The sequence below is a fragment of the Anarhichas minor genome, unplaced genomic scaffold, assembly GCF_050575085.1.
Source record: "Anarhichas minor isolate MPS153535 unplaced genomic scaffold, ASM5057508v1 ptg000010l, whole genome shotgun sequence".
In the NCBI taxonomy this organism is placed as follows: Eukaryota; Metazoa; Chordata; class Actinopteri; order Perciformes; family Anarhichadidae; genus Anarhichas; species Anarhichas minor.
The window spans coordinates 7903531-7928085 of record NW_027466456.1 but is presented as its reverse complement, the minus strand read 5'-3'; the positions used below and the strand labels follow the sequence as shown (position 1 = coordinate 7928085).

General features: G+C 38.8%; 3 protein-coding genes across 3 annotated transcripts; 2 read left to right on the top strand and 1 right to left on the bottom strand.

Moving 5' to 3' along the window:
- Positions 1–2528: 2528 nt before the first annotated feature.
- cers4a (ceramide synthase 4a) lies at positions 2529–10983 on the top strand. The gene is made up of 10 exons (XM_076088610.1): positions 2529–3094; positions 5247–5364; positions 6055–6173; positions 6390–6447; positions 6693–6743; positions 8062–8154; positions 8921–9049; positions 10002–10108; positions 10540–10696; positions 10786–10983. The coding sequence occupies exons 1-10, from the start codon at positions 2919–2921 to the stop codon at positions 10981–10983; spliced, it is 1206 nt and encodes a 401-aa protein (XP_075944725.1). The 5' UTR covers positions 2529–2918.
- A 2216-nt stretch (positions 10984–13199) lies between these two features.
- Positions 13200–15272, bottom strand: LOC142946212 (kelch-like protein 23). The gene is made up of 3 exons (XM_076087274.1): positions 14282–15272; positions 13670–14081; positions 13200–13503 (listed from the first exon to the last, which is right to left on the bottom strand). The coding sequence occupies exons 1-3, from the start codon at positions 15270–15272 to the stop codon at positions 13200–13202; spliced, it is 1707 nt and encodes a 568-aa protein (XP_075943389.1).
- A 302-nt stretch (positions 15273–15574) lies between these two features.
- Positions 15575–17161, top strand: lsm7 (LSM7 homolog, U6 small nuclear RNA and mRNA degradation associated). The gene is made up of 4 exons (XM_076088609.1): positions 15575–15625; positions 15896–15986; positions 16111–16182; positions 16764–17161. The coding sequence occupies exons 1-4, from the start codon at positions 15620–15622 to the stop codon at positions 16904–16906; spliced, it is 312 nt and encodes a 103-aa protein (XP_075944724.1). The 5' UTR covers positions 15575–15619; the 3' UTR covers positions 16907–17161.
- The last annotated feature ends 7394 nt before the right edge of the window (positions 17162–24555 follow it).

Genomic DNA, 24555 nt, shown 5'->3' with positions numbered 1-24555 from the left:
AAGCTGTGAATGTCAATGGGACACAGGGAAAGGCAGCAGGCATTCAATGTTTCTGAACAGGTAGATTGAATATTTATACAGACTGGGCTACATTTACACATGAACAAATTCAAACTGTCGCTCTGTATGTTCGCATTTAATTAATATTTACAGCCTTACCTGCTGTGCTGTGCACAAGAAACAGGAAATGAACTCAGTGGTTGTCACATTTGTTTTGGCACCAATGTGCCGCTCGATATACAAATTAATGTCCAACACAAACTCACACACTGACACCAGCATCCAGGAGAAAAGCACTCTATAATATGGTGTCATTTCAAAACCAACAGAGAGTTCACCTTTTTTGCATTTCTGGTCTTTTAAAATTTTGCAGAATATTTATTATCCTGTGTGTATGTTGACATCTGTATGTGTGTGTTTACTGTCTACCAGCCTGATCCACTAAATAAGGTAACCTGCTATTAGTTCAGACATACTACATTCCACCTGTGGTGTTAATGACATAATTATGTCTGATAGATTTGCCGATTGCTTACTTTAAATTAATTATTTAAACCGAGTGTATGACAAGAAAGTGAAAAGGGACTGCATTTACATATGTGTGCATGACCGCATTCAGGTATGAGGACATAAAAAAGCATTAGCTCTGGAATGTGAAGAATACCACAGCTGGCTAACACAACAAACATGCAGTGATAACAGAACTCACTCAGCTGGCGGAAAGTGTCCCTGTCCTCGCTGCAGAGATGATATCGTCATGGCATCACAATTACGCCTGTCAAACAGAATGCTTTTCTGTTTCTGTGGTGCAACTCTGGTAATTAAAGGCGGCAAATCAATTGTAACATTATAGTATGTAATTGATCCTGTGGCAGGACCAGTCCTGCCACAATTCCACAAGGAATGCCACAATTATATATAACAAAATATATCATTTCCCCTAAACACATGCCCATTATGTTCTTCTCTGTTGTGTATATGTTTTGCAAAACCCTGATCTCCTTTACTCCTCTCTGTTGTTTAGTGTTTTGCTACTTCTTTTATGTGCTCTACAGTAAGGAGATACTTTGAAGAATGACACATGTGTAAATATTGCTTTTTGAGTTTGTTTGTTTGTTTTTTTTTACAAAGAAATCATTGATGAAAGCACTGCTTCCTTTTTATCCTCGCTCTCCAATGTCTCGGTTTATTTCCCTCTGCTCACATTTCAGGAAATACAACAAGGGGAATCATTCAGGCTTCATCATTAACTGCCAAATGTGCACGAAACAATTATTTTTGATTTTATAAAGAAAAAAACAAAAGCATGCAAATGACTACAGGAGCTAAAGTAGATGCTGAGCTCCTGTAGTTTCGTCAGGTTATGCATTATAGTGATTCACTGAACACTGCAAAACATATTTTTCCTCAATAAGGCCTTTGAAATCCAAAATATGAATACCAAAATTAAATGTTTACTCGTTTTTGTGGATATGGCAACTGCATTAAAACAAACAGAATATCGTGTGCAGAAGATTGCTGAATATACTGGACCGCTTTTTGGAGCTTTGTTTCAAGTAACTGACGAGGAGGATTATCACAACAGACAATGACAACATGAACTAAAACACAATATCACAAGTAAGAAATGACAACCATATGCTTAGCTCATGCAGGGTGACACAAAACTCAATGAGATGACGTCGATGACAGCGCGTGTCTCTCTCCTCCCTCAGCAGGAGCAGGTTGCGTCAAACAAGCTCCTCCTCCACCATTTGCTGCTGTGCGCTTCCCATCTCCATCGCTGGAGAGCGGACAGGTAACCGCAATTGATGTTCTCTTCTGGAGCAATGCTCGGTCGGTTTTACTTCCCTGGAATATGAAATCGATAAATGTGATTCAATAGATTGGGCAGACAGATTTAATGGGATTATTGTGGATAGTTTGCGGCGTGTTTTCAGCATATAACCTGATTTATGTGTCTCTGTAGGTATGGAGCTCGTCTGTTGTCTCGCTTGCGCCTCGCTGTTACGCGCAGGGGGCTTTGGTTTGTACTGCCAGCAGCCCGCATGGAGGCTTTAACAGACGCTATCATGCTGAACCGCCTACATCAATGTGACTCTGTAAAAACAGCTTACTCAAATCGATCAGATGTAAACATGTGGTTACATAATTGCATAATCGTGTTTGTGTCTATGAATGCGTTTAAGTGTACGTGCGTGCGTATAAGTGTGAGTGTGTGTTTTTGAGAGTATTGAAGCCATTCATGCATCAAGGCTGCGTTGTTCAGGTCTTGTTGGGATACATGCAGAGACTCATACGTGGATCAAGGACCACAAATGGGATAGACTTGTGTTTTGTTATGTAGGCAAATTGTTCTGTAATGTAGCCCACAGTTCTTGTTGTGATTTCCTGGTCAAACCAATGGACGTGTTGTGTAGAGCTAAATCAATTGGTGGATTAATCGATCAGTCAACTGACAGAAAGTTAAACTGCAGATATTCTAAAAATCATCATTGTTTTTCAGGCAAACATGCCAACGATTCTATGTTGCAGCTTCTCAAATCTGATGCGTTGCTGCTTTTCTTATATGATTGTAACGGAATATCTTTGGGTTTTGGACTGTTGGTTGGATACAACGAGGAATTAGAAAATGCATTTTCCCCTATTTACTGGTATTTTCTTTCTTTTTTTTAGACCAGCAATTAATCAATTAAGAACATCTAGAAAACAAACTATAGATGAAGTAGTTAATTTTGATAAATGTGAAGTGTGAACATGCTCATTTGTTCCCTGCGCCCTTTCACGACTAATCTTGAGGGTCCTGGCTGCTGTTTTTAGCATAAATATGAATAAGTCATCAATGTTTTAGAAGGTCAGGTCTGCTCGGAAGCTCGACAAATACTCGCATAAAACACTGCTGTCCCCCTCTCCTCAGGATGGAGGCCCTTTTAAATGAGTGGCTGTGGCAGGAGGAGTACTGGCTTCCCCCTGGCATCAGCTGGCAGGACATTGAGATGAAGGAAGACGAAGGCCGCTTTCCTCTACCCAGGGATCTCATCTACACCTTGCCACTGGCCTTTACCTTTATAGCCCTCAGATACGTCTTTGAGAGGTGAGACACACCTGCCTCCATCCACAACTGGACCATGACATCACAGTCGCAAGATCTACCTTTTCATTGTCGTCATTATTGTGGCTTGGAAGTCAGTGTGTACTTGACTCGCTGGAGCAGCAAGTTTTCAATATTTATAGTGGATATTTGGGGTGATCTTAAATTTTATTTTTCTTTGAGTCTGTCCCCAGGTGAAAGCAAATGTTTAAACACATTGTGTGTGTCTTATTTCCTCTTGGCAGTGGTCATGGTGGCTGGTTTTCTGCCTGCTATAAGCTGCCTGTCTAGCTCAGCATAATGTGCTCCTGTACCCTTCATTAGTGCTCCCGGTAGGTGGAGGGAACAGACCAGACATGCAGTGAAACACAAGCATCATGAGTGGACAGTTTTAGCTGCTGACTGTGCGAAAGCCCTCCCTCCTCCCAGAGGGACTGGGCTCTGCCTTTTAAAATGTAGGGCTGCCCCCTCTTAGTCGATCTGGCCAATAATCTGTCATTTTGGTCGAAGTTAACTAAGATTTCTTCCTTTAGTGTTTTTTTTTCATGCTGAATTACTTCTTTCCAAGAGACTCGCAAATCTTTGGTAAACACAAGATTTAAAGTGGTGCTTGTGTGTCTCAGTCATCTTTTAAAGCACTCAGAGTGAGATGAATCAATATTAGTCGATCGAGCAAAATTGGCAGAAAATGTATACTTCCAGGTTCTTGAATGTAAGAATTTGCTGCTATTGTTGATCATTACATTAATCGTTAACAAGGTCAGTTTAATGCATTGCTGTGCTGTATTATGTGAAGGGACTGCAACTTGAGAAGTTAACAGGGTTGCTGTAAAAGGCAACTTGCCTATACACTTAACTAGTTTTACTGGTAACAGGAGAAGGGTTGAGCATGGCGGAGACATGAACAGTAGGCTTGTGTTTGCATGCTTTCCCCTATCAGCTACTGTATTACCTGTCCTAATTGATAAACAACGTGAGCTTGCTTGGCGTGAGCTGTCTAAGATCAGTACCATTGTTTGGCTTATAGCCTCATTTGTACCTTCATCAGGTATTTATTAGCAGAGTAGTAACATTAGATGTATTAGTAGCACAAGAGGGTTCAGTGAATTGTAGCATATGCTAAATACCAGCATGCTCCAGTGTGTGTTAGTGCTGGGCACCTGTGTAGCCTGTGGTCCAACTGTTGTTAGTTGTTGTGGTGGACAGTGAAGTATTGTGTTGTAGTGTTGCTTGCGTCTATCAGTCAGCTGGAAGGTTACAAGGTGTGTCTTTATTTGATCATCCCGGGTCGCAGCTGTTTCCTCTATTGAGGTATAGGGTCTGTGTGTGTCTGAGGTTCCTGTAACCAGAGACAATGTTTGTCTCTGTGTGAAGCTGGCCTGACCTCATTATCTCTGATCTCTCCCTCCCTGCCGACTTTAGGATGATTATCTCAGAGATAGAGTTACATGTGATTATACATGTGCACACACACACACACATCCCTGTACTTCTATCTTTGCGAGGACACTCATTGACATAATGCATTGCCTAACATTGCCCTAACCTTAACCATCACAACTAAATGCCTAACCCCAACCCTAACCATAACCTAACCTTAATTCTATCCTGAACCTTAAAACCAAGTCTGACCCCTCAAACAGGCCGTTGAAGATGTGAGACCGGGCTAAATTGTCCTCAGTGTTCAAAAATGTCCTCTCTGAAGGTAAAACTCAAATCGGTTTCCATAAAGATAGATGTACAAGTACACAAACACTGAGAGATAGGACAGTGCGAGTGTATTAGCCTCTCCAGTGCTAATACACTCCTGTCCTCTCTCTGTAGTTCTGTCTTCATCTTTTTGTAACACACACACATATATATATATATATATATATATATATACACACACACACATGCAGATCAAGTGTATCTTGATGCCTTATCTAACAAAGGCTGTGTGGTTAAACATAACAATACGCCCTTGGGAGCGGCCCTACAGGCTTGCCAGGAGCACCATAAGGAGCATACGGAGTGGTCGGATCACATTGGACAGTTGTTAATGTAATCCACAATAATCTCTCAAGAATAATAATCCAGCCTGTTGTGCTATCAAGACTGAAGTTGTTATAAAAAGAAACATGTTTTCTATTCTCTCCTCTCTCTGTCCTCTCAGGCTCATCGCTGTCCCATTAAGCAAACATTTAGGTGTGAAGGACCGGATTCGGATTCGAGCCGCTTCTCTCCCAAAGCTGGAGACCTTCTACAAACAGAAAAATCGGCAACCATCACAAGTTCGTATTACCGTTCTGCCTTCCCTTTGTTACGACAGAAAATCTCCTACCAATAAGAACTAAATCCTATTTCAGGTCTCCATACTTTTATGCCTTCAGTTTGATTTACTCACTAAAATCTCTTCAGCCTTCAATTATTACGTTTTATATTTTGTGGACTTCTTTTGCCCCAAGTTTCACTCTCATGCTTCACAACGCCCTAACCTAATCTGCAGACATTTGCTGACTCCTCAGTTTAAAGAAAGCATTTAATATATACTTTGATCTACAGTCCAGGTCAATTCATCTTTATTTTATTGTTGTAGTTTAGTTTTTTGCCCGAACTAGATGTCATTAAAGTAAATGAAGTTTCTTCTAGCAAAAGACATTTTCAACAGAACCACAACCTGTATCAGGATGCAGAACGAGAGAGCAGAGAGCAGTCTTGTACAATCAAATGGTTTGATTAAGCACATTCATCAGATCTCCATTTTGACGGCTCAAAGCTTTTGTAATCGGCATTTTCCTGTAATGAAGTAGTAACACAACTCACAGGGTGAGCTCTGGCTTTTGACTGGTAACGTCTTATATGTGACATATTGCTTCTCAAAGAGTGAGACAGCAGCTTTGTGCAAAAATGAAGTCCAACCCTGTATGCGTGCACCCATACTGTATATGTGTAAATATGTATTTGTGTTTTTCTGTATACAGATTGAGGTGGTGAGTTTGGGGAAGCAGTGTGGAGTCTCTCAGAGAAATATCCAGACCTGGTTCAGACACAGAAGGAACCAGGACCGACCCAGCAACACCAAAAAGTTCTGCGAAGCCTCGTGAGTTTTTATTTTCCTATTTGTTTTCCAAATGAGAATTCTATCAGTAAAATCCAGCGTGTTGAAATTAAGCCTTTCATATTCGTGTGACTACATTCCTGCTTCTCAACATGCCTCTTTTACATTTCTTAAATGTTTTCCTAACTGAGCTAATTCACCAATTTAATTTATTCCGCAGCCTCTAACAAATGATGGTGTTTATTTGTATCTGTGCAGCTGGCGTTTTGTCTTTTACCTCGTATCCTTCACTGCGGGGCTCGGCTCTTTAATTAATGTGAGTCTGTTATGTTAGTTTATTTCTTTTTAAAATATTTTAAACACATTACAGGTATTTATACAATGTGTGGGAATGAAACTGTATTGGATTTGTCATTGGATATGAGCAATAATACAAGTGAGCAGTAATGTATACAAATTTCACAATATCATATGGTGTCATACTCACACACTGTATAACTGTATTTACTTCCATGGCTTGTAGCATGTGAGGACTCTGCTGATGATTCTTTCTTCTTACAGACTCCGTGGTTCTGGGATCATAGAGAGTGTTGGAGGGGTTATCCCAAACAGGTGAGCAAGAAACAGCTTGATTTGAAGTTCAAGTTTTGATGTTGTCGGTATAAACTGTCAAACATTGTCAGATAGGATTTCAAGAGACAGTGTAGCCTCATAAATCAGGTACCTTGTTTGCCTTTTCTTCCATTCCATGAAAGCCAGTAAGCTTAAAATGATTTTAAAGACTTGATATCTTGGTGTCTTTTGATTTAGATACAACAGAATAGGGTTGGATCAACAGTTTTGATAATGTGTTAATTGTTTTTTAATTGCAGAAATGCCAAATAGTCGCTTGTTCTAGCTTATCAAATGTGATGTTTTGCTCCTTTTCTTAATTGTATGTGGTTGTAAATTGAATATCTTTGGCTTTGGACTGTTGGTCGGACTAAACACACATATTGAAAGTGTCACCTTGCAATGGGCATTTCTTTTACTATTTCCTGATGATTTATAGGCTAAATAATCAATTAGAAAAGTAAATGACAGATGTATCACTGGATGTCTATATACAGCCCTACAAAATATCAACCTGGGCCGAACACTAACACCTTTTAAAGAACAGTGATTAGGAAAAACAACAGCTGGGAGGGACCCAACAAAACAAACTATTTTGTCCGTGTGAAAGGATGTAGTCCAGGAAGACTTTTTGTTCATAGTACAGTTTTGTCAGTACACTCCACCCACTTAATGTTTTTACCCTGCGTTTTTAAATGCAAATAAATTTGCTGTGTTGATGACAGTATGCCTGCAGGTCGGCATCCCTCCGCAGAAGCCAGCCTTTACTTGTGGGGTCATGACCGCGAACAGAAAACACTAGAAATAAATGCATAGCTCCATCTCTCTGTATGCAGTCTGACTGATAACAGCTCCTGCAGGCAACACGGCCGCTGACCTTTTTCCTTTTCCTGAGGTCTTGTGGCCTCTGACCGAAAGAAAGAACGTGTATTTAAGAGTTAAAGGCCTCAGTCAACCTCCTACCATTGTGTTGCTGCAAACTTTGAATGTTGAGTGTTCTGCAAGAGGTGTTTTGACTGTGAGGGAGTTATCATATGACCATTAAGAGCTTTGGAAACACGAGCTTGACATCACCACTGTACATTTCCCCAAAAACCTTCAGATCTTTCCCAAAACACACATCCTGGAGGCTCCAAAGTTACTCTGAAATATCAGTTCATTCTACTAGTTAAACAATATATATTTTTACAGAAACTGTGAAGAGTTTCACAGAATGTTTTTGGATTGTTTTGCTTTGCCTGTAAATGCTTCTGTTGCATCCACATACCACTGAATGTACATTGTGACTTATTGTTTCTCTCTTCCTCTCATTCTGTAGCCCGTGGCCGAGGCTCATTACTGGTATTACATCTTGGAAATGGGCTTCTATTTGTCGCTGCTTCTGAGCGTCTCTGTGGACGTCAAGCGAAAAGTGAGCGTGAGCTTGATTTTCAAGGGTTTAAACTGAAAACATCAGAGCAACACCTTGCTGGTTTTCACATGGTTTCCTCTGCATTTCCTCTCATTTTGTGCCTGAGTTTTATTACTTTTAGTCAAATGGTCAACACCAAAAAGCTAAACGTCATCACTCAAACACTTTGCACAGTGTAATCCGAATGTTGCACGATTATACTTAATGCGGATTATGCACTGGATTATCTCCGATAACATCATAACTTTGTGTACTTTGCGTTTGTGCTCATTTTAGAGTGTTGCAGCATTTTAAATCTTAATAGCACACACTGTAAAATAAATGTATTTACCCAGGACCTATGTGAAGGAACACTAACTTTTCAAATCTGCTCTAAAATACTCAGTTAGACTTTGCTATATTGCTAAAATGCTAGAAATTACATGAAATAATGAATGTAATTCATTTGTCATGTTTCTGTGTCTTAAGGAAACCATCTGAGATGCTTACTGCTGCTGCTGCTGCTGCAGCTTTCTTAGAAATTGTCCTTATTTCAGTGAGAAAAAGACTATGCTGGTTTTGTGTGATTCAGGCTCCAAGCTGCTGATCAAAGATATTTCAGCTTGAAACACAACAACAAATCACTCCAGACAACATGTCCATCTGCCTTTCAAATAATTGGACACAACTCATGACCAACTCAAGACCGCAGACCAAAGGCTTGGTAATGACGCTATACATCTTCTTCATACTGTGTGGTCTGTGTGTGTTCATGTGTGCCTTCCAGGACTTCAAGGAGCAGGTAATTCATCACATCGCCACCATATTCCTCATCGGTTTCTCCTACTGTGCCAACTATGTGAGGGTTGGCACTCTGGTGATGCTGGTGCACGACTCCTCTGACTTCCTTCTCGAGGTAAACAACCACACAGTCTCTGTGAATTGATTGTTTACATATATATATATATATATATATATATATACACAAGCACAGAAAATGCATCATTAAAATGTATTTCAACTCACAGGCAAGGTGTTGAAATGCCAAAAACGGTCAGAGGGAAGTTGACTTGAATACAGCCATTGTGTGTTTATTGCGGAAGTTTTCCTTTCCTGACACCTAACACATAATAAACCCACGTCTGGTATGAACTGAACTGCAAAGAGAAGAGCATTGTAGTATGGTAAAAATACAAATACCCGTTGTTTGTTTCCTGCAAGTCCCTCAGCGAGATATCCCTGGTTTTATGAGGCTGATTTTCCTGGGTGTAACCTTTCACTGATAGCATCTGAAAATAACGATTGTTACTTTCATCTCAGAGCTGAGGAAATATGTGGAGCTAGTCATGTGACCTCAGGCACGACTGGGTGTCGTCTGGCCTCTGATAAAAGTCATGAAGGGGATGATGTGGGTTTCATATTCAGCAGCCAGTCATGTGTTTCTGAGTAAGGGAACTGGTTTGGTATATTAGAAATTAAGTTATATTGTGAACTGCATTGTCTGAATTCATTCCTCTCTGTCCGGCCACTCATGTGATAATATGTATATTTTAATGTAAAAACATACTTTTTCTTTTTTTACATTTAGAATATTCATCTTTTGTGATATTGTTTTTCTTTGAGTAAATGATAGTGATATTTTCTGTGTCCCAACAAACCAAAATTCATGAAATGAGGTCAGGTAGGTTCGGGATACTATATTGCAGCTAAAAGGCTTTAAGTCTGATGCACTGAACCTCTTTTTGGCTCCTAACTGTAAGTCATTCTAGAAACAATAAGAGAGAAAAGCCTGGGATTGTATGCAGAGATTAATCATAAATGTAAGATAGTTTGGTTTGGATAACTAACAGGCACTTTTCTTCTGAAAGTCTGCCAAGATGTTACACTACGCTGGCTGGACGAGGACGTGCGACTCGCTGTTTGTCGTCTTCTCTCTGGTGTTCCTGGTGACGAGGCTGGTGGTGTTTCCTGGCAGGTAAAAATGTCACGGTGGAATAGAAAACTTCTCCCAGATGTTGAAATTCCCTCGCAACAAACACATGGCATCGCACTTAGCCTCAAACTTGGGAGTCAACAAGTTTTTTTTTGCAGTGGTCGTATGGTTTGCAACTCCGTATCCTAGCAAAAGGTCAACTTTCACACATATTACATCATGCACTGCCACGTTTTTGTAGGTCCGTTTACTTATGTTGAACTGTCGAAGATCTGTGTCCATGTATTTTCTCTTTGCCCTATTCTCTCTCTCCCACCAACCTGACACCACTGGTTTCTTAACCTGAGAGCAGAAGGTTTACAGTTCCAAACAAAGAGTTGAGAAACAGTATTTGAGTGGTCAAAATGCTCGTAACCTTTGAAGAGTTGGTTCTGGACCAACACTAAAACTGTGTCTTACTTTTTGTTTTCCAGAGTGGTCCACACAACCTTGGTGGTGTCTCTAGAATTCTTCCAGCCCTTCTTTGGTTATTATTTCTTCAACGCCCTGCTGTTAGTGCTGCAAGCACTGCACATCTTCTGGGCTTATCTCATCCTGCGTATGGTCTACAAGTTTGTGTTCCTGGGCAAGGTGAGAAGATTGCAAATGAAAAGGGAACGGGGGAATGAGTCGCTTTGGCACCAGGATTTGTATATTTAAATGTATGCCTTTCGTCATAGGTGGAGCGCGATGAACGTAGCGATGAGAGTGAGGTTGACGATGAAGAGGAGGAGCCTGAGGGAGAAGGGGACGAGTGCAGCTGGGAGCAAAGAAAGGGCACAATCAACTCCAAACTGGCATCGCTGGCTAACAACTGTGTCCTGAACAACCTGACCAACCAGAGGAATATTAACAGCAGACTACCCAAAGCTAGATAGTGGAGCAGCCTCCCTCCACGTTGACTGATCCTTGCCAGAAAATATAAATATGTGTCCTTCTGCCTGTTGAAGAATAACTAGTAATTTCCTAGATATGCTGCGTACACATGGCTTGTGTACATCCAACACGGTTCATTGACGATTTCTGAACAGGATATGCCTGCATCCTGCTTATTTAAAAAAACACAGAGGGCAAAGAAGCACAGATGATTGTAAACCTGCTCACCCAGTGTGAGGTAAGGAGGAAATGCCATCATTACTGTCACCCATACCCCTGCACACTGTAACAATATATTTGGCAAAACAAGGAGACAAATAATTTAGTTTTTGCAGATTTTGTATTCATGCTGTTTCTTTTTATTGTATTAATAACTTGTTTGTAAATACATAAGGATCCAAGTGCCTGGACCTTAGTATAATGCATTTATGCTTTCTTGGGTCAACAAGGAATACCACATATTTTCCCCAAAATCAAACTGCTCTTATCTAATACATGGTATGTATTAGATACATAATGAGAGCAACCTAAAACTAGAATTTAATAGTAATTCACTCCCATAGCTGTGTATCCACATACACGGTATGGTTGATTGTACATAGACTATCAAGAATATTGATTGTAGTAAATCTGTTGATAAACCACTTTATATATCTCTTTTTTATGAACCATTTATTCAACAGGTAGTTTTTATGTTGTTGTAATCTGTGGCAGAATCTAAAAGGCTACTGCAGAAGTCCGTTAGGGGTGATAAAGTTATATTTTTCTGTGATAGGATTTGATTTTGTCAGTAAGGTTTAAACTCCCTTCTTAAAAGAGGTATGGCGCCTCCTGGTGTACAAAGAAGAACATATCCTGTAGAGAAGGCACTCCCCATGTCTGCTAAAACGATGCCCTTCCAAAGAAATGTACTGCTCATAGAATTATGGATTTAAACCGTGTGTGTGTGTGTGTGTGTGTGTTTCTTTTTCTACTTTGAATATCATTGTGACAGGGAGCATGATTTCTCAACAAGGTTTTTGTTAAAGTTTGCTCCACTTTAGTTTTGTGCCTTGGCTGCTGTTTTTACACTATTCTGTGACAAACACTTAGTGTGACTGGTTTTAATCTTTTGCTTGAAATGTTGGCGAGGTGAATAGGTAAGCCATGAAAGGTATGCACACACAGATGAGTATTCGTGAAATGTGATATGTTTATTAGAGGAGTTGTTTACTAAGGTCCAATGCTTTATGGCTTACATGAAATGTAAACATTTAAAGGGCCAGTGTGTACCATTTAGGGGATTTATTGGCAGAACAATGCCACCAAAATCCAAAAGAGGTCATTTGGATTGAACATGTATTCAAACAGTGAAAGGCATGGCTCAGTGTCTTTAAACTGTCTCCAGGTTTCATAATCAACCGAGATAGTGTTCGGAGAGTATCCTAATCCACAGTATACACAGAAGTTCATTCGCTACCAATAACAGATGTTACATTTCCACAGGTTAGTTTTAGGATTAGTGAGTATAGAAACTGGATTGTGTCTGCCTCTGAATAGCTGCAGCCCACAACACTAGTGGGATTTAATGGAGAACACTAAAAGGGCTGATCCACTGAATAACGCACTCATGACCCCCACTAAAATATTGGTTGTTTTATTAATAGATATAAAACCAGTAGTAATGTCACGTTTCCATGAAAGTAACACTAGACTGTTCTCTTATGAGTGCACGTGGATGCATTGCTGATAGGTCGACCAGTTGGAAAGTTTTAATAAATTACTTCTATTAAATTAATTAGCACTGCTGTCTTATTTTAAGTGGAAGACTTAAATAGTATTGAGTATGTGTTCATTCAATCCATTTGTTGTAGTTTTTTATGAAACAGCTTTTTATTTATTTTACACTAGTCTGATTCACCGGATAGTGACTGTGATTAAGCCTGTCATTGGCCGCCTATTTGAGATGGCATTCTCCTCCCGCAGCTATCTGTTTTGCAATGGCACCCGATACCAGAATGATAATGTGTGGCACCAGACCTTTCTTTAGCACTGACACAGCGTTGTGGAGATAGGTCTGGGTATGCAAGACTAACTTCACCCAAATCATGACCTCTTACATAAAAAAATCTATTTGGGAAGTTCTCTTAATGACATTTCTAATATACACAACTGCAATTTATGTTATTAGACTATATATCTTACAGTAGATTAGAGTAAATTGCCTTTTAATCAGCCATCATGTGACCATTCTCATGGTGACACACCCTCTAAGCGGCACAGGGCAGGGTATGGCATCATCCACCTCAATGCAAGTGTCTATGTAAGGGTCCATAAGCACCATGTTTGGGAATGCTTTGTTACTCTTCCTCTCGCTGACCAGGTATATCTGTCCGCTGACTGTTGTGCAGCCACAGAAGAACTTCTTGTCCAGACATTCGTCCTCCAGCACAGTCCACTCGTCTGTCTCCACGTCAAAACGCATGGCTTGGCCTCCAAACAGGTAGAGGGCACCGTTAAGCTCTGAGGCAACCAGGTCATATCTGGGGTTACAAGAAGGTTTCATTTTCACATAATTACCAGGCCAACCAAGGCTCTAAGGAGAGACTGTATTGAAAACAACAATATTCTAATTAACAAATATCAGTTTGTGTCAGAATCTGTCAGAAAGCAAAGCTGTAGAGAGTGCGCTCTTGAAAATTCACTCACCGTGGAAATGGAGAATAGGAGACCACATCCCACTGATCGTTCTTCACCATGTACCTCTGAATTCCACCATACACCGCCCCGTTTTCATCCAGGCCACACGCCATATAGATACACGACCCCAGAGCAGCAGTGGCTGCTCTCTCCACAGCCCTAACCATGGGGCTGACCTCCTCCCAACCCTCCTCTGACCCCAGCACTAGCCTTTCTACGTCGGCCACAAGCCCTTCATCCGTGCAACCCCCTAGGACATACAGTGAGGAGTCCAGCCCTATGGAGCAGTGGCTGTGTCTGGACATCTGCAGGGCTGGCCCGTCCACCCAGCGCTGGTTCCCACATTCGTATATCCTGACCCAGTCCGCACAGAACCACAGCACGTCCCGGAAGTAGCCGCCAGTCACGACCACATTGTCTCCTAAATAATGAGAGAATGAGAAAATAAAGAAAATGTAATAAAAGAATTCCAATGTCCAATATACGTATGTTATGTTAATTGGAATTGAATGTAACAACAACGACAGATGATTGAGATGCATCATCATGTACACACACCACATGAGGAATAAATTAATTTCTACCCTCATCTTCATCACTATCATTCACATGCAACATTACCTACTGCAGCTACCGAGTACTGTGTGAGGTTCTTCCTCAGCAGAGGGGAACAGCTCTGCCATCTACCACTGAGTGGGTGAAATTGGTACAGTGACTGCTTTTCCTGGTCGTGAGGTCCACCCAGGATGAACAGGGTCTCTCTGGCCCTGGTTCTCGTCATTGACCTGCCCATTGACCAAGAGGCCGGGAAATGTTCATTCAGCGTGCCGATGAGCTTGGCTCTGGGGTCAGAACTTTTCATTTTGGTCAAAAGTTCAGTGATAAATGGTAAAGAGAGCGACTCAGGCCTCACCAGCTGAATGAGCTCCAGAAAATATTCCTCTCGTTTTGAATCAAATGACACCCAGCGAAGGGTGGCCTCCACGGCCAGATCATCTTTATGGATGGCGAGGTCATCACAGGCAAGAAGGTCTGCAACAGTCTCCTTAGACAGAGATAGGAAGTCCTCTTCAGCGACAACAGCAGAGAAGTGTGTGAGCACCACCTGTCGTGCTGCAGTGTACAGCTGAGTGCAGCCCCGCTGCCAGGCGAAGGCCATCATTCCCAGACAGTTACTGAGGTGCAGCTCCCGCTCCAGGAACTTGCAGCACAGAAGCCTGCCTCGCTCCAGTTGTAAAAAGTCTGCGGTCTCAAGAATCCCCAGAATGTTTTCTCTGTCCAGAGATAGGTTGGATGTCTTGCTGTATTCCATCAAAACCCTGAAATGCTGCAGACTCACACCTTTGATCTCAATTTTCCTTTTGCTGCTCTCTAGGCCACAGCCAAAAAACAGAGCCCTGAAGTAGGGACTCTGGAGGGCCAGTTGTTGACGGTTGACATAAAAACTCTCTCCTTCTACTCGTAGAATAGCATCAGGAATAACATTACATGCAGAGTTAGAGTCTGTCACATGCAAAGCAGATTCAACCTCCTCAAGTTTGTTTATCTGTTCAGAGAGAACTGTGAATTTAAAGCTCTGAGGTTTCAGCTCAGTGTCGGCTAAGCAGGCCATTTCACAGGCACACCAACCGTCTTCTGCACAGTGCCTCCTCCTCGTTCTAGTTTACAACACACCAACTGGTGGTATATATTAATAGACTTTCCCCCTGCCTGACTGCTGGCTAAAACAACAAGGAAAAGGAGGTCAGCATGAGAAACAGATGCTAATTATAACACAGGGACTCATAATCAAACACTAATTGTTTGATTATTAAACTGTGATAATTGTCTCCTATTAGTAAATTAATAATAGAGTCAGCAAACTACTACAAACTAATGACGTCAGCTACAGGCGCTCAACGATTTGATTGGTGGAATACTTCTGAGGTCACAGTTTCACTTCCGTGTCACACAGAGAACATGGCGGTGAGTTCATATGGTTTTAGCTTTCATTCAAACATATTTTTACTTTTGCACCCATGCGCATTCGGTGCAAAAGTAGAAAGGTGGTTTCCTTTAGCCCGTTGTTGTTTATTCTGAACACGACGTCCGAGAAGTACTCGAAAGTAACGTGGCGTTTTTTCTCACGTTCGCTGTCTTGGCTAGCCAAGCAAAGCTAACCTCAGGCTGAGTCCGTGTTTGTTTGCGGCTAGCTTTCGTCTGACTTACAGACACGTGTCCCTTTGTTCTGTGCAGGATAAAGAAAAGAAGAAGAAGGAGAGCATCTTCGACTTGTCGAAGTACATCGACAAGCCAATTCGTGTGAAGTTTCAAGGAGGACGAGAGGGTAGGTGGATTAGTTCTGGAGATAATAAGCTAACGTGAATGCTAACACATGTAGCCGTTGGAAAGTGTACATATTTGGGATTCCCTGGCTAATGCAAGCTTTACTGTGTGTCGTTCCCTCTCAGCCAGCGGTGTCCTGAAGGGGTTTGATCCCCTGTTGAACCTGGTGTTGGACGGCACAATCGAGTACATGCGTGGTAAGTAATACAAAACTGCCAACATGACAGTGTGGAACTTGTTCTTCTCCAATGGGCAAATTACACTTTCACATCCATGAAACTGTCTGGAGAGATGACTGGGACAAAGCAAAGGTTCATGCACAGTTCTAGACTTCACCAATGTGTATATCCTGCCAAAGTTTATGACCCGATTCAATTTTGTTTCCCTTAATAACTTTTAAAAAACTTACTCAAACTAGTCATCTGTGCGATGCCTCATCATAGCCTGTTATTACACTATGCCCTACCGGAAACACTATTTGAAAGGGGGAACAGACTTCTACACCAGACCAGTACGAAGGCAGGAACACCAACTGTGACGTGTAAACTGAGGACTAGAAGTATGGATTATAGATGGGCAGCAATATGCCATTGTTGTGTTTATTCTGCCAAACCAAAGGTTACATGATGGCGGCTCTTTTCCCTATCTATACAGCAAAATATACCTTTTTAAATAAATAAATAATTTTAAAAAGGGTAATTTAAATTTATCTTTTTGTCTGTGACATGTAAACGTGGATTCTTGTGTCTTTAACCTTAATCCGTCCATGTCTGTCCAGATCCAGATGACCAGCTGAAGCTGACAGAAGACACCAGGCAGCTGGGTCTGGTGGTCTGCAGAGGAACCTCCGTCGTGCTAATCTGTCCTCAGGACGGCATGGAGGCTATTCCAAACCCATTCGTACAGCAACAGGATGGCTAATACGCTGTCTGTCACTCGCTTCATTCAGAGCAAATTTCTGTTAGATATCTTAAGTTTTACAGCAGAGGGGCACTTGAAAGCATTTCAGCTTTGTTTCTGTCTGTGGTGTGCAAGTTTGCAAAGATTTGAGTTGTATAGAGCCCACAAGTTTGGGAAGAGTTAACCGTATCATTTTCTTTTTATCCACAATAAGAAACTTTTTACTATTCTTTGTTGTTTTTGATAAGAAAATAAAATGAAAATGTATGTTGAGTACATTTTGTTCTCCCTTGTTCTTGTATGTAGTGGATGCAGAACTAGATGGCATAATTTAATTCTTTTTTTAATTTTTATTTTTGAAAGTCGACGCAATTTAATGAACATCGAGCTGATATTTTCTTTCGCTCAGCCATCCGACACTTTTTAGCAGAGTTACTGTCACTTGTGTTCTTTCTGCAGCTCGGTGTCATTGTTGCCTACGAAATACATTTCCTGGTTAAATAAAGGCTAAATTATAAAAAAATTGAGTTAGCTACAGATAATTTTCACATGCAGTCCTTTTAATAATCACACATACTAATAGTCATATCTTTTATAAAACTGACCAACTAGTTAAGACCAGTTGGGGTACTTATAAAACACTTAGGTTGTGGACAAACTGCTGGATTGGCCACAGCTCTATCCTCTTTTTCCTTTGCAGTAACAAGTAATCGATTATCTTTGACACTTTAAAGGAATTAAGGGAGTGTGTTGTGTTTGTGAAGATAAGCCACTCAAGCCTGTCTGCACACAAACAAAGGGGCGTTTGTGGTAATAATGGCTCTAACTCGGTTCTGCTTTAAGCAGGGTGGGGGGATAATGTAAGTATAGGATTTGCCTTAAAAATAGCAAGGCAATGCATTTTTGCTAAAATAGTCCAAGTCATTTTAAATAAGGGACTGTTACTAACTGATATTTGTGCCACTTATAATTGACGGAGGGGTTTTCTTACATCCTGAATTTGGGCTCCAAATCTCACATAGCATTTAGATTAGAGTGTAAAACATATTTATATCATCTTAGATTTATGAATTAAAACCCCCTGAACATACCTCTATCTAACTTCACTTCCTCCCTCGTTGTCAAACTAAGTGTAGTAGGTTAAACAACTCTCAGTTAAGGCACCTTAAGAGAAACTTTAATCCAGAGGTAGCCAACACGGTGCCCGCGGGCACCCTGTCGCCCGCAGGGACCACGTGAGTCGCCCGCAAGACATGTTCTAAAAATAGCACTAGTCATTATGGAGCTCCGTCTAAAATTGTAGTTGCTGTTCTTTTTTAATCAAAAACGCTTGCAGAGAGTTAAGAGAGTTGGGTACCCGGAGGCGCACGGCGGACAGCCAGGACGAGGCTGCTGCACCGCACTAGGTTTTCAGGTTCTGAATGGCGGGCGCATCCCGTTGGTGCCAGACGCGCGCCGCGAGCGCACCCCGTCGTCAGGTCCGTAATTCCTCGGAACAGGCCGCGGGGCAACAACTCAGGGGTGGCGGGGGTAGAGGCGAGGCAACGCAATCCGACCGAAAAGGCCCAGACTAGAGGTTTGAACGCGGGCGCCCGAAGACGCTCGCGCGCCTCGGAGGGTTGGATCCTCCGCTCGGCTATAGACAAGACTGGTTACTAGTTTCTTCGTTGAGAAAAAGGTACCATTGGAAAAGCTGGTGTCGGTGACTACAGACGGGGCTCCCGCGATGACGGGCCGGCATTCAGGCTTCATTGCGCAATGCAAAGGTGACCCAGACTTCGCAAAATGTCTACATTACCACTGGATCATTCACCAGCAGGCGCTATGTGCAAAAGTAACCGACTTTGATCATGTGATGACACAAAAATATCAGAGATGTGATACCTCTGACTTTCAAATGTTGAAACAGATTAACAGAAATAAAAGTTGCATGTTTAAATATGTATGTGTAGCTATACCATCATTGTTGTGGAAATCATTATTAATAATTATTGTGAGGAATAATTAACTGACATGTGATCAAACAGTCTCTTCACATATATTATTATTATTATTATTAAGGTGATCTGTGCAATTTTGTTATTCAGGAAGTTCGTATCAAATAAGTAGCCCTTCGTCCTACTCGGTACCCTTGAAGTAGCTCTCAGTTTAAAAAAGGTTGGTGACCCCTGGAGTAGAGCATGTCGAAAAGTCAAAAACTATACTGACCGTTTTTGACTTTTTTCGACATGCTGATTTTACTTTTAAAAATAAAGCAACTTAAAAAGTAACTTAAAAAATAAAGTAACTTAAAAAGTAACTTAAAAAAATAAAGTAACTTAAAAAGTAACTTAAAAAATAAAGTAACTTAAAAAATAAAGTAACTTAAAAAGTAACTTAAAAAATAAAGTAACTTAAAAAGTAACTTAAAAAATAAAGTCACTTAAAAAGTAACTTAAAAATTAAGTTACTTAAAAAGTAACTTCAAAAATAAAGTAACTTAAAAAGTAACTTCAAAAATAAAGTAACTTAAAAAGTAACTTACAAAATAAAGTTACTTAAAAAGTAACTTAAATAATAAAGTAACTTAAAAAGTAACTTCAAAAATAAAGTAACTTAAAAAGTAACTTAAACAATAAAGTAACTTAAAAAGTAACTTCAAAAATAAAGTCACTTAAAAAGTTACTTCAAAAATAAAGTAACTTAAAAAGTTACTTAACAAATAAAGTAACTTAAAAAGTAACTTAACAAATAAAGTTACTTAAAAAGTAACTTAAAAATATTAAGTAACTTAAAAAGTAACTTACATAATAAAGTAACTTCAAAAGTTACTTAAATAATAAAGTAACTTAAAAAGTAACTTAAAAAATAAAGTAACTTAAAAAGTTACTTCAAAAATAAAGTTACTTAAAAAGTAACTTAACAAATAAAGTCACTTAAAAAGTAACTTCAAAAATAAAGTAACTTAAAAAGTAACTTACAAAATAAAGTAACTTAAAAAGTAACTTAAATAATAAAGTAACTTAAAAAGTAACTTCAAAAATAAAGTAACTTAAAAAGTTACTTAAACAATAAAGTAACTTAAAAAGTTACTTAAACAATAAAGTAACTTAAAAAGTAACTTCAAAAATAAAGTAACTTAAAAAGTAACTTAAAAATTTAAGTTACTTAAAAAGTAACTTCAAAATATTAAGTAACTTAAAAAGTAACTTACATAATAAAGTAACTTAAAAAGTTACTTAAATAATAAAGTAACTTAAAAAGTAACTTAAAAAATAAAGTTACTTAAAAATTAACTTAACAAATAAAGTCACTTAAAAAGTAACTTCAAAAATAAAGTAACTTAAAAAGTAACTTACAAAATAAAGTAACTTAAAAAGTTACTTAAATAATAAAGTAACTTAAAAAGTAACTTAAAAAAATAAAGTAACTTAAAAAGTAACTTAAAAAATAAAGTAACTTAAAAAATAAAGTAACTTAAAAAGTAACTTAAATAATAAAGTAACTTAAAAAGTAACGTAAAAAATAAAGTAACTTAAAAAGTCACTTCAAAAATAAAGTAACTTAAAAAGTAACTTAAAAAATAAAGTAACTTAAAAAGTATCTTAAAAAATTAAGTTACTTAAAAAGTAACTTCAAAAATAAAGTAACTTAAAAAGTAACTTCAAAAATAAAGTAACTTAAAAAGTAACTTCAAAAATAAAGTTACTTAAAAAGTAACTTAACAAATAAAGTCACTTAAAAAGTAACTTATAAAGTAACTTAAAAAGTAACTTAAATAATAAAGTAACTTAAAAAGTAACTTCAAAAATAAAGTAACTTAAAAAGTAACTTAAACAATAAAGTAACTTAAAAAGTAACTTCAAAAATAAAGTCACTTAAAAAGTTACTTCAAAAATAAAGTCACTTAAAAAGTAACTTAAAAAATAAAGTAACTTAAAAAGTATCTTAAAAAATTAAGTTACTTAAAAAGTAACTTCAAAAATAAAGTAACTTAAAAAGTAACTTCAAAAATAAAGTAACTTAAAAAGTAACTTCAAAAATAAAGTTACTTAAAAAGTAACTTAACAAATAAAGTCACTTAAAAAGTAACTTATAAAGTAACTTAAAAAGTAACTTAAATAATAAAGTAACTTAAAAAGTAACTTCAAAAATAAAGTAACTTAAAAAGTAACTTAAACAATAAAGTAACTTAAAAAGTAACTTCAAAAATAAAGTCACTTAAAAAGTTACTTCAAAAATAAAGTCACTTAAAAAGTTACTTAACAAATAAAGTAACTTCAAAAGTAACTTCAAAAATAAAGTAACTTAAAAAGTAACTTCAAAAATAAAGTCACTTCAAAAGTAACTTACAAAATAAAGTAACTTAAAAAGTAACTTAAATAATAAAGTAACTTAAAAAGTAACTTCAAAAATAAAGTAACTTAAAAAGTAACTTAAACAATAAAGTCACTTAAAAAGTTACTTCAAAAATAAAGTAACTTAAAAAGTTACTTAACAAATAAAGTAACTTAAAAAGTAACTTAACAAATAAAGTAACTTCAAAAGTAACTTAAAAATTTAAGTTACTTAAAAAGTAACTTAAAAATATTAAGTAACTTAAAAAGTAACTTACATAATAAAGTAACTTAAAAAGTTACTTAAATAATAAAGTAACTTAAAAAGTAACTTAAAAAATAAAGTAACTTAAAAAGTTACTTCAAAAATAAAGTTACTTAAAAAGTAACTTAACAAATAAAGTCACTTAAAAAGTAACTTCAAAAATAAAGTAACTTAAAAAGTAACTTACAAAATAAAGTTACTTAAAAAGTAACTTAAATAATAAAGTAACTTAAAAAGTAACTTCAAAAATAAAGTAACTTAAATAGTAACTTAAACAATAAAGTAACTTAAAAAGTAACTTCAAAAATAAAGTCACTTCAAAAGTTACTTCAAAAATAAAGTCACTTAAAAAGTTACTTAACAAATAAAGTAACTTCAAAAGTAACTTAACAAATAAAGTAACTTAAAAAGTAACTTAAAAATATTAAGTAACTTAAAAAGTTACTTACATAATAAAGTAACTTCAAAAGTTACTTAAATAATGTAACTTAAAAAGTAACTTAAAAAATAAAGTAACTTCAAAAGTTACTTCAAAAATAAAGTTACTTAAAAAGTAACTTAACAAATAAAGTCACTTAAAAAGTAACTTAAATAATGTAACTTAAAAAGTAACTTCAAAAATAAAGTAACTTAAAAAGCTACTTTACAAATAAAGTAACTCATTGAAAAAAGTCAAAAACAGTCTCAGTATAGCATGTCGAAAAAAGTAATTCAATCAGGAGCAACTTCATTAGAATTTCACAATCATTTATTACACATTGTACAAATTTGAATAATGCAACGTCTTTGACGATTGGACTCCATCCTGAAGGAAGGCAATCGAGGGCTGATGATGCTGAGGTCAGATAAGGCATAATCCCACTGGAGTCCAGCCACTGGTCGTGGTGTTGATGAAGGGAGTTGCTGCAGTTATAAACGTCATAGTAGAGCAGAGGTAGCCAACACGGTGCCCGCGGGCACCCTGTCGCCCGCAGGGACCACGTGAGTCGCCCGCAAGACATGTTCTAAAAATAGCACTAGTCATTATGGAGCTCCGTCTAAAATTGTAGTTGCTGTTCTTTTTTAATCAAAAACGCTTGCAGAGAGTTAAGAGAGTTGGGTACCCGGAGGCGCACGGCGGACAGCCAGGACGAGGCTGCTGCACCGCACTAGGTTTTCAGGTTCTGAATGGCGGGCGCATCCCGTTGGTGCCAGACGCGCGCCGCGAGCGCACCCCGTCGTCAGGTCCGTAATTCCTCGGAACAGGCCGCGGGGCAACAACTCAGGGGTGGCAGGGGTAGAGGCGAGGCAACGCAATCCGACCGAAAAGGCCCAGACTAGAGGTTTGAACGCGGGCGCCCGAAGACGCTCGCGCGCCTCGGAGGGTTGGATCCTCCGCTCGGCTATAGACAAGACTGGTTACTAGTTTCTTCGTTGAGAAAAAGGTACCATCGGAAAAGCTGGTGTCGGTGACTACAGACGGGGCTCCCGCGATGACGGGCCGGCATGCAGGCTTCATTGCGCAATGCAAAGGTGACCCAGACTTCGCAAAATGTCTACATTACCACTGGATCATTCACCAGCAGGCGCTATGTGCAAAAGTAACCGACTTTGATCATGTGATGATACAAACATATCAGAGATGTGATACCTGTGCAATTATGTTATTCAGGAAGTTCGTATCAAATAAGTAGCCCTTCGTCCTACTCGGTACCCTTGAAGTAGCTCTCAGTTTAAAAAAGGTTGGTGACCCCTGCTTTAATCCCTGTAAAAGGACCCTAATACTTGGCCAGCTGTTGTGAACCTGGGACATGCAGCCAGATCTCCAGGAGGCTTCGCTCCTCTGCTGCTCAGTTACTGTGTCAATGGAGCACCGACGGGCAGCGACTAGAGGGAGCACTGGGCTCCACTGAGGAGAAATTTATGCCCGTTGTTTTGTTTGTTTTTTAACTTTCCTTCAATTTGCTTTAATTTGCGTAAACGAGTAATACTTATTACGTAGCTGGAGATAATGGGAGCTCTGAGGTGACAGGATAAATGCCTGTGTACATCGGGGTGGAACCGAAGGGATCAATACCGATGGGAGGAGGGTCGGCCGGGGATTTGTGAAGCCGAGCCGACTTTCTAAAGTAAACTGAAAAGGTGAGCTACCTGCGGCACGCCCCGTGGCAGGTGTTACAAAAAGCGGACCTCTCCGTCCTCTCGTTTGTGTTCCTCCATCCATGTATCTTTTCTTGTGTGCGCCAAGTCCTACACCGAGAACTGCAGGAGATCGTGAATGTCAGCGTTCAGAGGAAAGAAGTGAGTGAGTTTACTTCAGAACATAGAGCCTCTATTGTGTAATGCTTCACGCTGTAATAAACCTGGACTCACCGTGCGTAATTTGCTGGTGCAGTGAAAATTCTCACCGAGTCCATTTATTCGTTGAAATACTTCTATCTACTAAGAATTAAACGGGATGTTTTAAGTGTTACCATTTTGCGCATCTGAATTGTGGTCGCCATGCAACATATGGCCTCCCTGGTCTGTTTTACGCACGTCCCGTAGTCCATCTCAGCCAGCTCTCCCGGACAGAGTCGCTGCTTTAATTTTCTGTGTAGTCATAACGACTTTATAATGAGTATTTTCTTATAGCAACACCTGGGCTTTTAATTAAACAATTTGTTTTCCCAGTATTAGTGTGACCATAGTCCCTCATTTTTTTGGGTACCATCGTGTTAATTATTGTATCATTTGTTTTGTGATAACGTCATTCAGTATTTGTCGACTATCCCTGTGACTTTATTATTTTCTTTGTTTTGTAACCTGCTGATTTTTTTCTGTTATAATGCAAAACTGTGTAACACAAAACATTTCATATTGTGATTTATGGTCAAAATAAAAAATGTGTTCTTTTTTATCTCGGAACATTGACATCCACCCTGTTGTACAGCCTTACCCATTGCATTAGTACACAATGCCTCACTTACAATAACATCTCAGTCTGTTATTTCCAATTTCCAACTATTGTCACTGTATCTTTTACCAGGACTGGATCATTTTGTCTGTAGGGCATTATGATACTGGACACAGTGCAATGTGAGTTGTGAGGTTGGTGCTGTGAATACAAC